Below are 13,921 nucleotides of genomic sequence, written 5' to 3' on the forward strand. Positions count from 1 at the left end.
ATTCCTTCTCCAAGAAGGTTGCATTCCTAGAAACAAACACCTTTGTTTCTTTTGGATGATAGAAATAATATCCAACCGAATTTCTTGGATATCCCACAAAGTAGAATAAAATGGATCGAGCATCCAATTTATCTCTCACTGTCTGCTTCACATAAGCAGGGCACCCCCATATTCTAAGATAAGAATACTTAGGAGATTTTTCCATCCATATCTCATATGGTGTCTTATCAACTGCCTTTGAACGGACATTGTTCAACAACAGTGCCACTGTTTCAAGCGCATATCCCCAAAAGGATGGTGGCAACTACGTGAACCCCATCATATACCGAACCATGTCCATCAAAGTCCGGTTACGACGTTCTGAGACACCATTTAACTGAGGTTTAGCAGGTGGAGTCCACTGCGAGAGAATCCCATTTTTCCTAAGATACTCTTGGAATTCGGCACTCAAGTACTCACCACCTCGATCCGATCGAAGTGCTTTGATGGTTCGTCCCAACTATTTTTCTACTTCATTTTTGAGTTCTTTGAACCTTTCAAAAGCTTCAGATTTGTATTTCATCAAATACACGTACTCATACCTTGAGAAATCTTCGATAAAGGTGATGAAGTAAGAATGTTCATGCTTAGTGGTGATGCTAAGTGGACCACACACATCTGTATGGATCAAATCCAACAGACCATTGGCTCGCTCCACATGGCCCTTAAAGGGAATTTTGGTCATCTTTCTTTTTAGACAGGGTTCACAAGTAGTAAGAAAATTAATATCAGACATATCAAACATGTCTTCTCCCACTAGCTTGTTCATCCTTCTTAAAGATATATGACCTAATTGAGCATGCCACAAGTGTGTCGGATTCAGAGTATCTTGTTTTCTTTTGGATGTTGTTGATATCTCTTGGACATTATACATTGGAATATCTTTCAATTTTAAATTATAGAGATCGTTTTCCAATTGGCTTGTACCAATTAAACAATAATTCTTGTAAATATTGCAAACACCTTTGCCAAATAAACAAGAATATCCATTTTTATCAAGCATAGAAATGAAAATAATGTGTTTCACCAAATCTGGTACAAACAAAACATCTCTCAAAATTAATTTAAAATCATTGTTCAACAAAAAGTAAACATCTCTCATGGCTTTGGCAGCAACTCTTGCCCCATTTCCCATCCTCAAGAAGGTCTCACCTTCCCTGAGTCTCTTATTTCTTGTCATCAACTGCAAATCATTACAGAGATGTGAGCCACAGCTGGTATTCAATACCCAAGAAGAAGAGTTAATTGAAATGTTTACTTCAATGTAGAACATACCCTTTCCAAAACCATTCTGGTCAAGATATTCCTTGCAGTTATGCTTACAATGTCCATGCCTAAGTGGGCGTGTATTCTCACCAAAGAGATTATTGAGATGCATATGAATGTCAGCAAAATTCTTAGCATCCTCAAAATGCCTCTGCAGCTAATCAGACATAGAAGCCAACATATAACACTTGGCTTTAAAGTCATGGTCACACCAATCCTTGAAATTTTGTAGCTCATCAAGGCTAGATCCAGTCGTCGCCTCAGCAGGGGGCTACTTATCAAGTGTATATGCAATCCTCTCTGAATTCAAGACAATTTTCAGATTTTTTAGCCAATCCAGGTAATTTGGACCAGTCAGTACATGTTTGTCGAGTATTCCAGATAACGGATTGCGAATTGATGACATGTCAAAAGTTTTGTACTGAAAATAATAACAGATAAATGTTAATGACTATTTTAAAATATTTAATAAGATATAAAGTATGGACTTTAACTTTATAAATTTTTACTCCCACTGTTTTGACATTTTCACTACCCTCTAATGAAAACGGGAAACACCTTTTCTCAGTAGGTACTTAAGATCCAATTAGCCAATCATGATCCCAAATAATATCAGCCAATCAAAATTCCTAAAAGGTAGTTTCCAATTGCATCTCCATGCAACCCTTACGTAAACGTTTGTCTCACGCTTGATTAGGACCCAATAATATGATGTTGTTCATCTTTATGTGTCAAGCCTTACCCATCGATATCGAACCTTAATGAACGGTCGTCATGAGTTCCCCCCAATAATATGAGCCAAAGTCATGGGAGTTTCACGTAGTTCACATCACCATGTCAATGGATGTCACAGCTTTCCGGCATCCAAGCCCCCCAATAATATGAGCCGAGCATTGAATACGGGTAGCATTCAACATGCACCCATTGTCGATGGAAGACATGGAAATTATAAACAAATTTATAATTCCCCTTTTCGGGCTTGATATAAATTTTGAATCTAATTCAAAATGAGGTTTTTTTAATTTTGAAATGGTTTCATCATTAATTTTAAAAATTATCATGTTTGATCGTATGATTGTCGGATTCATGCAACTTTGTTATTATAAAATAATAACGTACATACTCATTATTTATTATATATCATGCATATATTATAAACAGTAAATTAAAAAGGATGCAAACGATGCCAAAATTATATGCTCTTGAGCCCTAATTAGTAGCTTTCCTTTTCGTCTATACAACTGGAACTAATTTTCTGCAACTTGCAAATGATGCCATCTAGTTAGCTAGCTGCTCCACCATTACACAATGCATTAAATAAAAAAGAACCAAAAAGTGCAAACAAAAGAATTACACAATCAACTAATTAACTAATTAATTAATTAAACAATATTTATTAATTGTTACAAAGCATCAATAATCTTCTATTTCTTCCTACATTCTAACCCGAAGAGCTCCATTTCTCTAATCCTTCTAAAATGATTAATCTTGCTTGGTGTTTCGAATATGTTGACTCCAAACAACCTGATGATCTGAACGAGCTGATGATCATCACGCGCGGGCCGAAGCTTGGACGTAATTTGAATCTAAGGTGGTCCTTCGATATGACCAATCTACTAAGTTATATTTCAAATTTTTGACCAGCAAGACATCTTTAATGATAATGCTACCGTGTATAATCTTATCCTTACCCATGGTCCTTCTGTGTGAGTTATCACCGAATGTGATTGTTGTTCCATTGCATTGGGTCAGTTCAGACAATATTTTGGCATTTTCTATCATGTGTCTTGAACATCCACTGTCCAGATATGAAGATTCATCCATCTTTTCTTCAACGCATGTTATCTGCAATCACAAAGTTGAATAATTTTGGTACCCATATCTATTTGGGTCCATGATGGATTAATCCTTTAGGAACCCAAATCTGGATTACTTTTATCAGTTTACCAGTTTCAGTGTTCCTATAGGTTTGTGCTAAATTTTGTGCTCTAGTTCGTGGAGAGTGGTGTGCTTGTGACACAAAATTTTGTTTACCGTTCCCAAATTGTTAAGTTGCCGGTATTGCTTCTGAACAGGTCGTTGATTATGATACGGGTTTTGATTTCCTTTCATAGTATTTAGTTGAGCCCTATTAATCCGATCAGGACTTTTAGCAGTGTCAACCTTAATTTTCTCAGGAGTGAAACCAATTCCAAACTTATTCCTGTTCATTTGCTCAACTGAATTCCAACTTTTTAGAATAGGTTTATCATGGGTTTCTCCATGTTCATTTCTCATGCATGCTCGTACAAAGTGTATACTTGCCTTTGCACATGTTCAGTTTATGGAGAATACTCGGTTCACCAATGCTATCAGTTTTACCAAACCCTAGACCGCTTTGGTCACTTGTGGGTTTTAGTAAATTTTGCATCTTTGTCAGCATATTTGAAGACTTATTCCATGAACTTTTCAAATCATTCAATCTTTGATTTTCAATTGTAAGATTCATGTAATCCATCTTAAGTTGCTCATTCTCAGTTTCGAGCTTAGAAATTTCTGCTTCTAGACTGATATTCTCAACTGACTGTTCCCAGCTGGGCTCAGTTGAGGTATCTTGCAGATAATTTTGATTTGCTATGACTTCATCGAATTCTATGGACAATGTTTTGTACTCATTTTCCATTTCATGAAGTGATGTGATTAGATTATCTCGAGTAAACTCATCAGAACCAAAATCGAATACCTGTTCACTGGTAGATGCTCTTTCATGATCATTTGTCATTAGGCATGTGACTTCTTCTTCATCATCGCTTGAGCTAGATGAGTAGTTGGATTCATCTGATTCACTATCAGTGTCTGCCCATTTGGCTTTACTTTCCTCAGCAACAAGCGTCTCATGCTTCTTTTAGGAAAAAACGCTTTGGATATTTTGAGCTTCTCTTCTTTTCAAACTTTTTCTTCCTTTTTTCAATTTGTCTTCGTTCATCTTTCTTTGGTTTTGGACAATCTACTATGAAGTGTCCTGTTTTTCCTCATTTAATGCATGTTCTTGGTTCATCTGCTGATTCTTTCTTCTGGAAATTTCTTCTTTAGGATCCTTCTTGATTTTTCCTCATAACTTCCCAAACTTCCTTACAAATAGTGACATAACATCACTACTTATCTGTTCATCTGTTTTTTTATGAAACTGGAGATTCCACTTTGACTGCTGCTAAAGCTTTGGTCAGTTGGGATGTAGACTGATCTTCTTCTCTTATCTAACTCAAACTCATAAGCATTAAGATCAGCAAATAAGTCATGAAGTTCCAGTTTGTTCAGGTCCTTTGACTCTCTCATAGCCATAGTTTTTACATCCCATTCTTTTGGGAGACCTCGAATGACTTTCAGTATGATTTCTCGATTTGGGTAAGTTTTTCCCAGAGCATTTAGTTCGATCACAATGCTGCTGAATCTTTCGTCAAATTCTGACATGGATTCTCCTTACTTCATTTTGATATTATCAAACTTCTGTGTTGCCACAAACAGTTTATTTTCATTTGTCTGCTCGTTTCCTTCACAGCGTTGGATAAGTTTTTCCCATATTTCTTTTCCTGTTTTTCACATCTTGATTTTTCTAAATGTTTTTTTTCAAGAGTCTTATACAAGATATCCTTAGCCACATTGTCAAGATTGGATTTCTTTTTGTCTTTTTCAGTACATTCAATTCTTGGTTTTTCAATATATTGTGGTCCTCCACTAGGGGTGGACGTTTAGTGTCGGGTATCGAGTACCCGACCGACCCGATTGGGTAAAATCCAATCGGATCGATTAATTTTTAAAGAACCTGAACTCGAAATATTAAAATTCGGGTTGGTGTCGGGTCATTTTGGGGGTACACAATACCCAATCTTAAAAACAATTTATACCCCAGGGCCCTGAAGCTCGAGTTAACCCCTGCATGCAGTCTGCTCTCTTTGAAACCACCACCAAACTGTGATGTCCTCTCTCTCTCTCAGTGAATGATAACCATGATTCAATAAGTTTTGATTCCTTTCAAATTTTTGATCTTTTATTTTACTTTACGTGAGCATAACTAAAGAGGGAATGGAGATGAAAAAGGGTTTGGAGGAAAAGGCGTGAAATTGGTGGTATTAATTTGGAAGAGATTCAATAGTTGTAAGTTTTCAAGAAATCAACAATGGTGATGGAAGGTCTACGATGAGAAGATGATATACCAATTTGGAGATGAAGAAGATGAAAATAGTTGGAGGCAAGGATCTTGGCGGTGGCGCATGTGGGTTTTACAGCTGGGCTTCATTTTGAATTGTGAGAATTTGAAATTTAAAGGATGCCATTTGTTCTACTGATGATGAAATTTCGGGTACCCGAAGTCGGGTACCCGACACTAACCAATTTTTTCGGGTATTCGAAATTCGGGTAGTGATTTTCTCGGGTCGGGTTTGGGTAGTAAAAATCACTACCCGACTTTTCGAGTACCCGACCCAAACTACCCAAACCCAAAAAACCCGACCCGACGCCACCCGTACCCTCCACTTGAGATTTCTATAGCAGTGTTGACTTTGGTGATGGTAATTGGTCCATCAGTTATGACATACCACATGACATCATCTAGTGCCGAGAGATGATCTTGCATGCGTATCTTCCAATCATCAAGTCCTCTTTAGAGAACATATGAATTTTGCTGAATGAAGACATTTTTAGATAGTGTTCAGAGACAAGATAAGAACCTCGCTCTGATACTACTTGATAGGATCGGTTTGAGAGTGTTGAGGGGGGTGAATACACTTTAAAACTTTCGGTTAAGATATATGTGAATTCAATCGGATTGGTGATTGAATCCTTATCTTATCTTGATGCATTATGCGAACTATCAAACAATAAAAGTGCGAAAATATGTCAAAGTGCAGATTCTAAACACTAAATCTAAGTATGTGTGCAAAACTGATGAGATGAAGATAGACTGATGAAAGACACGAAAAGATGTTTATGGATGTTCAGAGATTTCAATCACTCCTACGTCACTCCTTCTTCCACTTGGAAGGATATTACTATAAGACTTTGAATTTTACAACTCGATTTGCAAAACCCCACTCCAAGACTAGGACATATACACAATCGTTTATTTTAGAACTCCTAGTTACAACACAATATCAGTCCTAGACTGATAAGATGAACAAATATTACAAATCGATTCAAATTGCACAAAGTGATCCTTAATTGGTCAGAATAACGGCTGTAAGAGTTTGCTTCGAGTTCTTTGATCAGTTTAGCCTGTAGGACTTTGAATGCGAAGATAATTGAATAAGCACACGAGAAGCAATGTGTTCTTCAACTGATCAAATCGCCTATTTATAGGCTCAAATCTCAACGGTCATAATTTTGAATTGATTCAGATAACTTTTGAATTATTCCCATTTCTTTGTTTATTTCTGCCAACATTCTCTGCACCCAACATTCTCTGAGATAGCGGCGTTCTGTTGCAGTGGTGTCACTATACGGAAGATCTTATCTGTTTCAAGTCACGATAGTAAACTGATGTAATATGTAGGGCATTTGATCGATCAGTTTACTTCCCAGATGCTTGTAATTATATTGACCTTTCTTTAGTGCTTTTGATATCAGTTTAGCATCTTCTTCCTTCGCGCTGTCAGTTTAGTGCTTTTGATATCAGTTTAGCATCTTCTTCCTTCGCGCTGTCAGTTTAGTGCATTCTTCGCTAATTCAGTTTAGCGCTTTCATCTTTATGATATCAGTTTAGAGCTTTCTTCGCGATGTCAGTTTAGCACTTTCCTTTGCGATATCAGTTTAGCTTCTTTCTTCGCGATGTCAGTTTAGCTTTTGATTCGTAAACACCAAAACTTAATTTTCAACAAGAAAAATACAAATGATTGATGGAGACAACATCACAAGATTTTTCATTAATATTGATGAGAATATTTATTCTTTCATAGTGAATAAAAAACGGACGGTAAATGAAAAAAATCGTGAAAGAGATAAAAGTCCAAAATATAAGGAAAAATATATTTGATGCAATAATTTAAATTAACATTTACACTGCATTATGTATATTACATTTTTTTTTTAAAATCAATAGTCACAAAATAAATAATCAACACATAAGATAGAAAATTACAAAATCAATATTATTTTAATTGATTAGCGTATCTCACTTATTAAGAAATACATAATAAATCATATTGTTTCAAGACATAAATACATTAGATCGAAAATATGAAAAATTTATGGTACGAAGCGTGCCATAATTTCTCACGATTAATTAACAAAATAATGAAAAATCCGAACTATAATAATTGCATAATTTTCGATATCGATATTATGTCGAGTTAAAAATACATTAAACACTATATTTATAAGCTTACATGATATATAATTTATTATTCTAACTACATGTAATAATGATGACCGTAAATTATAAAAACATTAAAATTGCAAGGGTTACATTGTTTGAAAATATAGCAGATGCTTTTATTAGTTGCAATATTGAAAATCATATTGATTCAAGCACTAAGACATGTCATAATTTTTTCTTTCAAAAATTATATATTATTATCAATTATTAATAAAATCTAATTTTTCTAATTAAGAACGACAACAATTCAATAAGAGATGACAATGGTTGAACAAATATTGTTCGCACATATTGTGCATATTATTGTGCATATTATATTACATTAAATTTTACTATTGACTAAAATACCATGAAAATCATTATTAACTGCACGTTGATCTCTTCGTTTCTCTTCTCATCTCATTTATTTAACAATGTTTGTCGATAATAAAAGGTGTTCTCACGTGCATCGCACGTGACTTTTACTTATATACAAAAAAAATTGAGAGGGCCATGCTTCCCTAAACACACATATTGTGTCCACCCTCGGTTGTTTCGGAGAGCTTGTTGAGGTGCAATAATTGTTTTCTGTTGGTCATTGAAACGTTATGCTTAAATTATTGTACGTTTTAAAAGATTTGAGTTACATCATGTTATGCACCAAATACAACTTTTGATAAAATGTTCGATCCTACATTATTATTATTATTATTATTATTATTATTATTATGGTATGTATAAATCAACATTTCTCTTCCCGCCTATTAATTGTCTAGGTCACATTTTCATTATTTATTCAACTAAAAACAAAGGTTTAGGAAAATAGTACATAAGTAAAGCCCCCGTCGAACTTTGAAATGGAAGAAAATAAATAAAATAAAAGGTCAAAAAAACAAGAAAAGAAAAGATATGCATGGCGGTTTATCGAAAAAAAAAAAAAAGAAAAAAATAGGAAAAGATATGCATGACGGCAGCAGTGACATATTATATTTGGATTAAATCAACGTGAAGGATTTGGATAATTCCAAGAAAGTGCACTAAATGTACTTGTACTTGAAAATCCACTTAGTTAATTTTATTTTTATTATTTGCATGGCTAAAATTAAGCCACGAATTTGTCGACGACGTTTTCATTTCTATAATTTTCATTTTACTTTTAAAAATATGTTTACCGATTTGATAATAATTGTTTTTTTTTCTGTAAAAAGCCTTCAACTCTCATGACCGTCAATATATATCATAAATCTATACTATATCAGTGTTTTAAAAAGCTTTATTAAGTCTCATTTAATTTTGATTAAGCTTGAAGTTTCACCAAAACGCTTCGCTTCGGCAAAAAACGGTAAAAAAAAGTGGTCAGACATAAGTTGATTATGTCAAGTGTCGTTAAATACGCTTACATGTGACTTTTCTAAAAACAAAAATTGATTAATAAGACGAAAATAAATCATAAATTAACGATTTTATTAGTGAGTGATTGTTAGCAATGTTAGAAATGTACAATATTGTATGATTAAGTATAGCAATTATGTGAATGCAGTACATATTGAGGGATTTTACAGCTAATATTTTAAATTAGATTAATTAATTTAGTTTATGTTCGATGGCAGAATATATGAAATGAATGATAAAATAAATTGAATTAGAATCTAACAAAGAATTAATGTGTTACACTTAAACTTATTATATTTATTCATTATTTACTTCGTTAATTTGTTTGAGATGACTATAATTATAGTTTAAATTAAAAACGTTTTTTTACGCTTAAGTGTACGCTTAAAATCGTAGTAATCGCGCTTAAGCTTAAAAGTTTAAAACTTGGCTCTTACGCTTCGACACGCTTCATGCTTTTTAGAACCTTGTATTATATATAATATTTGAGTGATAATAGAAATAAAATAGTATCTTGCTGTAATTTTCACAATATCCAAAACCTACCTCTTTCTTTTTTTAGCCCCCTTATTTTTTTGGAATGAAAAATTGAACGTATATGTATTTTGAAAAAAATATAAAATCTTACTAAAAATGAATAAAAAAATTTACATTTGATATTTCAATTTGAATTTTATATATTTTCTAAAAAAATACTTATATCCCTATAAATATATCAACTAAACATGCATGCGTACGGAGGCTAACATATAGCAATTCTTGAGGGCTCATTCAGTTCGTTTGATTTGATGTGATAAACATTTTTATCCCATCAAAACAAATGTTTAGTTGCAAATATAACTTGTCAATACATTAACAACTATATCAACTAAATATAACTTGTCAATACATTAACAACTATATAACATATATCAATAAAATAATTTCATACATAATTACAGTATTACCCTTAGTCCCTTAAATATTCATTTGCATCCATTAATTATTAGAAGTTTAAAATAGTAAATTGTAATTACAACTTTATCTTAAATTTAAGGGAAATTACTTTTTAGGTCTTGTATGTTTTTCACTTTGCGATTTCAGTCCTTTATATTTTCAGATTTCAGTTTTAGTCCGCTATCTTTATTTTTTGGCAATTTTAGTCCTTTTTCGACGTGGCACCAATTCAATGCTGATGTGGAGCTGACGTGTACAGTGCCACGTAAGCATTTTCGAATAAAAATAACCTAAATTGCCAATAATCGGAACATACAGGACTAAAACTGAAATATGAAACATAGAGGACCAAAATCACAAAGTGACAATCATACAAGACCAAATTTGCAGTTTTTCCTAAATAATCAATCAAACTAAATATGTAATTTTTATTATTATTTATTTTTTGTTGTTCAACATCCAACTCAAGCATTTTTCCCTCAAAAAAAAAAACTCAAGCATTTTAATAGTGTCACAGTTTTTTTTAATCACATGTAATCTCATGCCTCTCAGTAAACGAACCAGAATAGAAAACGGCTGTTATATAATTGTTCGTCATTACAAATGAATCTCCTGAAATTCGTTTCATGAAAATATAAGAAGAAGGCATTTTCTATGATTAAACGGGGAGAATAATGTTTTTGTTTTGTTTTGTTTTTTTGTTTTAAGTTTATAAGTTCACTATTTATCCTTCTCAAAAAAAAAAAGTTTACTATTTCTCAACAAAAAAAAATTATACGTTCACTACTTATAAGTTATAAATAGTATCCTACGAATATATAATGTAGATCGAATTTTTTAAACAAAACGTATAGTTGCTAAAAGTTTTGATCAGATCATCGGGAGAGTCTATGATTGCAGATCAAATGATTTGATCTGCAAATGATTGTGGGTACTCTCCCCAGATCATCATCAAAATATTTTCTTGATTTTCATTTCTTTGCTTAATTTTATTTCATAACTTATATCGACTATAATTTTTTTTTATAAATTTGTTACATAAAAAAAGTTTTATCCCATGGTTATAAATTGCATGGGGAGTATAACATAGTCAATCTGAGGGGATTATTCGATTATTTACCCTCATATAGATACACACACACATATATATAATATAATAAACTCTGTTAAGTTGCATTATCTTAAATCGCATGTGATTTATCTATATCAATTATGTTGACATTACGCTACAAGAAGTAGTTGGCTGATATTAAAACAGTGTACTTCATAAGCATGAAACCTCATTTTAATTAAAATAAGAAATATAAATATATATCCATTGGGATTCTCCCGTATGTTTAATTCAAGAATCAACTTGCATTAGGAAAAACGTAGCGTCTCTACTATAATGGGACAAAATTGAATTAAGCTAACGTATTAAATTAATTTGTGTAATGAAAAATCTATAAACCTGAAGAAGGTCATTAATTAAGTATATAGGATTCAGGATTCGCATAGACGACTTGTATCTGAATGTTAGATGTATTCCGATACAAGCATCTCTAATATATGCATCCAATTTAATTGCTAATGTAACCGAGAATGTCACCTCAAATATCATGATAGATTTTTCCGCCCAAAAAAGCGCGTACTAGCTAGCTCCCTTGTGGAACTTTAAGACACGGGATAAATAAGAATAGCACGTGCCCAAAAAATTCGATAATTAACCATTAATATTAAGTCATATGTATTGTATCGGCATAAAAATATTTCTCAAAGAAAAAAATTATAATATAATCATATATAAAACTTTTAAAAACATTGAAAGGATCGAAAATAATTAATATACAAGACAATTTCATGTGTTTGAAATTTCTACACCAAAATTCTATATAATAACATTGAATTAACATTGAGCCCTAATTAGTAGCTTTCCTTTTCGTCTATACAACTGGAACTAATTTTCTGCAACTTGCAAACGATGCCATCTAGCTGCTCCACCATTACACAATGCATTAAATAAAAAAAAGAACCAAAAAGTGCAAACAAAAGAATTACACAATCTACTAATTAATTAATTGTTACAAAGCATCAATAATAATCTTCTGTTTCTTCCTACATTCTAACCCGACGAGCTCCATTTCTCTAATCCTTCTACAATGATTAATCTTGGTTGGTGTTTCGAATATGTTGACTCCAAACAACCTGATGATCTGAACGGGCTGATGATCATCACGGGCCGAGGAATTTGAATCTAATGTGGTCCTTCGAGATGACCAATCTATGTAAAGCTGCTTATCCGGGCCGGTGGATCGTTGGAAGGTTACAATGTCGCCGGCCCGGAGGTTCTTCTCCTTCACAAATCTGCTCCATCCTTTGGTCAACACGTAGCTTTGGCTGCTGTTCCAGTATGAATAGCGGAACCTCCACACTTTGCCTCCCATGTCTTCGAAATTCAAAAGGACTCCTTTGGAAGTGTTTCCACTTTGTAAAGGGAAGTGTTTTTCCGCGTGTTGTTTGGGTATAACAAGCCTGTTCAGTTTACCTACGTCGCTCGGTGTCACCGCCTTTTCGAACAGCTGGTCACGGGTCTTCGCCGCCCTCTCGCCGAAGCTGAAGACGCCGTCTGTCAAAGCCCTCTTCCCGCCTACGTAGATTTTCCGGCCTTGCTCCAGTTCATCGTTGTACGTGTGTTTCCTGAGCATGTCCACGATCTCGGCCTTCGAATGGGAGTTCAAGAAAGCTGTTTCCACCTCGTCTTCTTCGCTCTCCGACAATGGCTTGAAATTCGTCACCGCGTCACGGCCGCGGAACCGCTGCGCCGCCGTGTCGTAAGCTCTGGCGGCCTCTTCCTCTTCGTTGAAAGTCCCTAACCAAACCCTCTGATGCTTCTCGTAGATTTGCGCACCCCACCTTCCATTGGGTTGAGGGACGACGCCTTTGAATCTCGATGAAGGGAGCTTCCTCGAATCCGCCTCGATGCCGTTTTCCGGGTCGATAACGACGCTAGCTCCGCTTCCGACGCGGCAGAGAGACGTGGGAGACTTGGTCAAAGTCTCCGGTGTGGCGGAGGATGGCGGCAACGGCAACGGCAGCGGCAGCGGAAGCGTCGTCGATGTGGAGTCAGTACTCGTTATGCTTTGATCATCAAGAGAGCTTCCATCCATTTTATGTTGTGTGGGCAAAAAAAGGGCAGGAAAGTGAGATAAACTATGCTTTTGGGTAGAAAGATAATAAAAAAAAAAAGAAAGACAAGTGAATTATGTTCTTGTTGGGAAGAGATGTGAATATATAGAAATAGAAAGGTGCCCTAAATGTGTATATACTATGATATTATTATAAAGTAGTTGCGTATTATATATCATGCATATTAATTAAATTTTTGAAGATTTTATGTTATAGTAATTTGGAGATGTGAAATAAGATGTGGGTGAGGTGGGTCAACCCAAGGAAGAAACTTGGAAGATTCGGGGATCCTGAAAATTCATTTGCAAGTTATAGGGTGGCAAGGGATTGATGGGTTAATCATCCACATTTTATTATTATTATTTTTTGGGCATTGCTAGATGTATACTTCGGTGTACACTTTGGTTTACACTCTTTCTTATTAATTATAAAACTTTCCTTGATCAACTAGATATTTATTTTTTATCATGTGTATTTTGCAATTAATGAGGGAAATTAGAAAAATTTAAGTAAGAGTGCAAGGCAAGGTGTACACTACAAGGTTTACATATAGCATTTTTCTTATTTTTTATATATTTTTTTAGATTTTGTAAATTTTATTTATATGGTATGGAGGTGAATAATTATAGTTAGTAGAAGATGTGTCTAATGTGTGTTGTGGGGTAGGGTATAAAGAAGATGAAAGATAGCAAGTTGATTGTGGATTCACATGAGCTGTGTGGACCTTTTGTTTAAGCAAGTTCATCCCCCCTGAAATTTGCTGCTACTACTCACTAGCTTTCTAGCATATTTTAC

The 13,921-nt window shown here is 34.1% G+C and overlaps 1 protein-coding gene across 1 annotated transcript; it reads right to left on the reverse strand.

The window, feature by feature from the left end:
* Positions 1–11,777: 11,777 nt before the first annotated feature.
* Positions 11,778–13,272, reverse strand: LOC140872508 (AP2/ERF and B3 domain-containing transcription factor RAV1-like). The gene has a single exon (XM_073275353.1). The coding sequence runs from the start codon at positions 13,105–13,107 to the stop codon at positions 12,022–12,024; it is 1,086 nt and encodes a 361-aa protein (XP_073131454.1). The 5' UTR covers positions 13,108–13,272; the 3' UTR covers positions 11,778–12,021.
* Between the last annotated feature and the right edge of the window lie 649 nt (positions 13,273–13,921).

The sequence above is a fragment of the Henckelia pumila genome, unplaced genomic scaffold (assembly GCF_033568475.1).
Source record: "Henckelia pumila isolate YLH828 unplaced genomic scaffold, ASM3356847v2 CTG_466, whole genome shotgun sequence".
Taxonomy (NCBI): Eukaryota; Viridiplantae; Streptophyta; class Magnoliopsida; order Lamiales; family Gesneriaceae; genus Henckelia; species Henckelia pumila.

What these genes read in the sequence shown, in the direction of transcription:
- LOC140872508 (XM_073275353.1), bottom strand. Translation starts at nt 13,107, where the DNA reads ATGGATGGAAGCTCTCTTGATGATCAAAGCATAACGAGTACTGACTCC.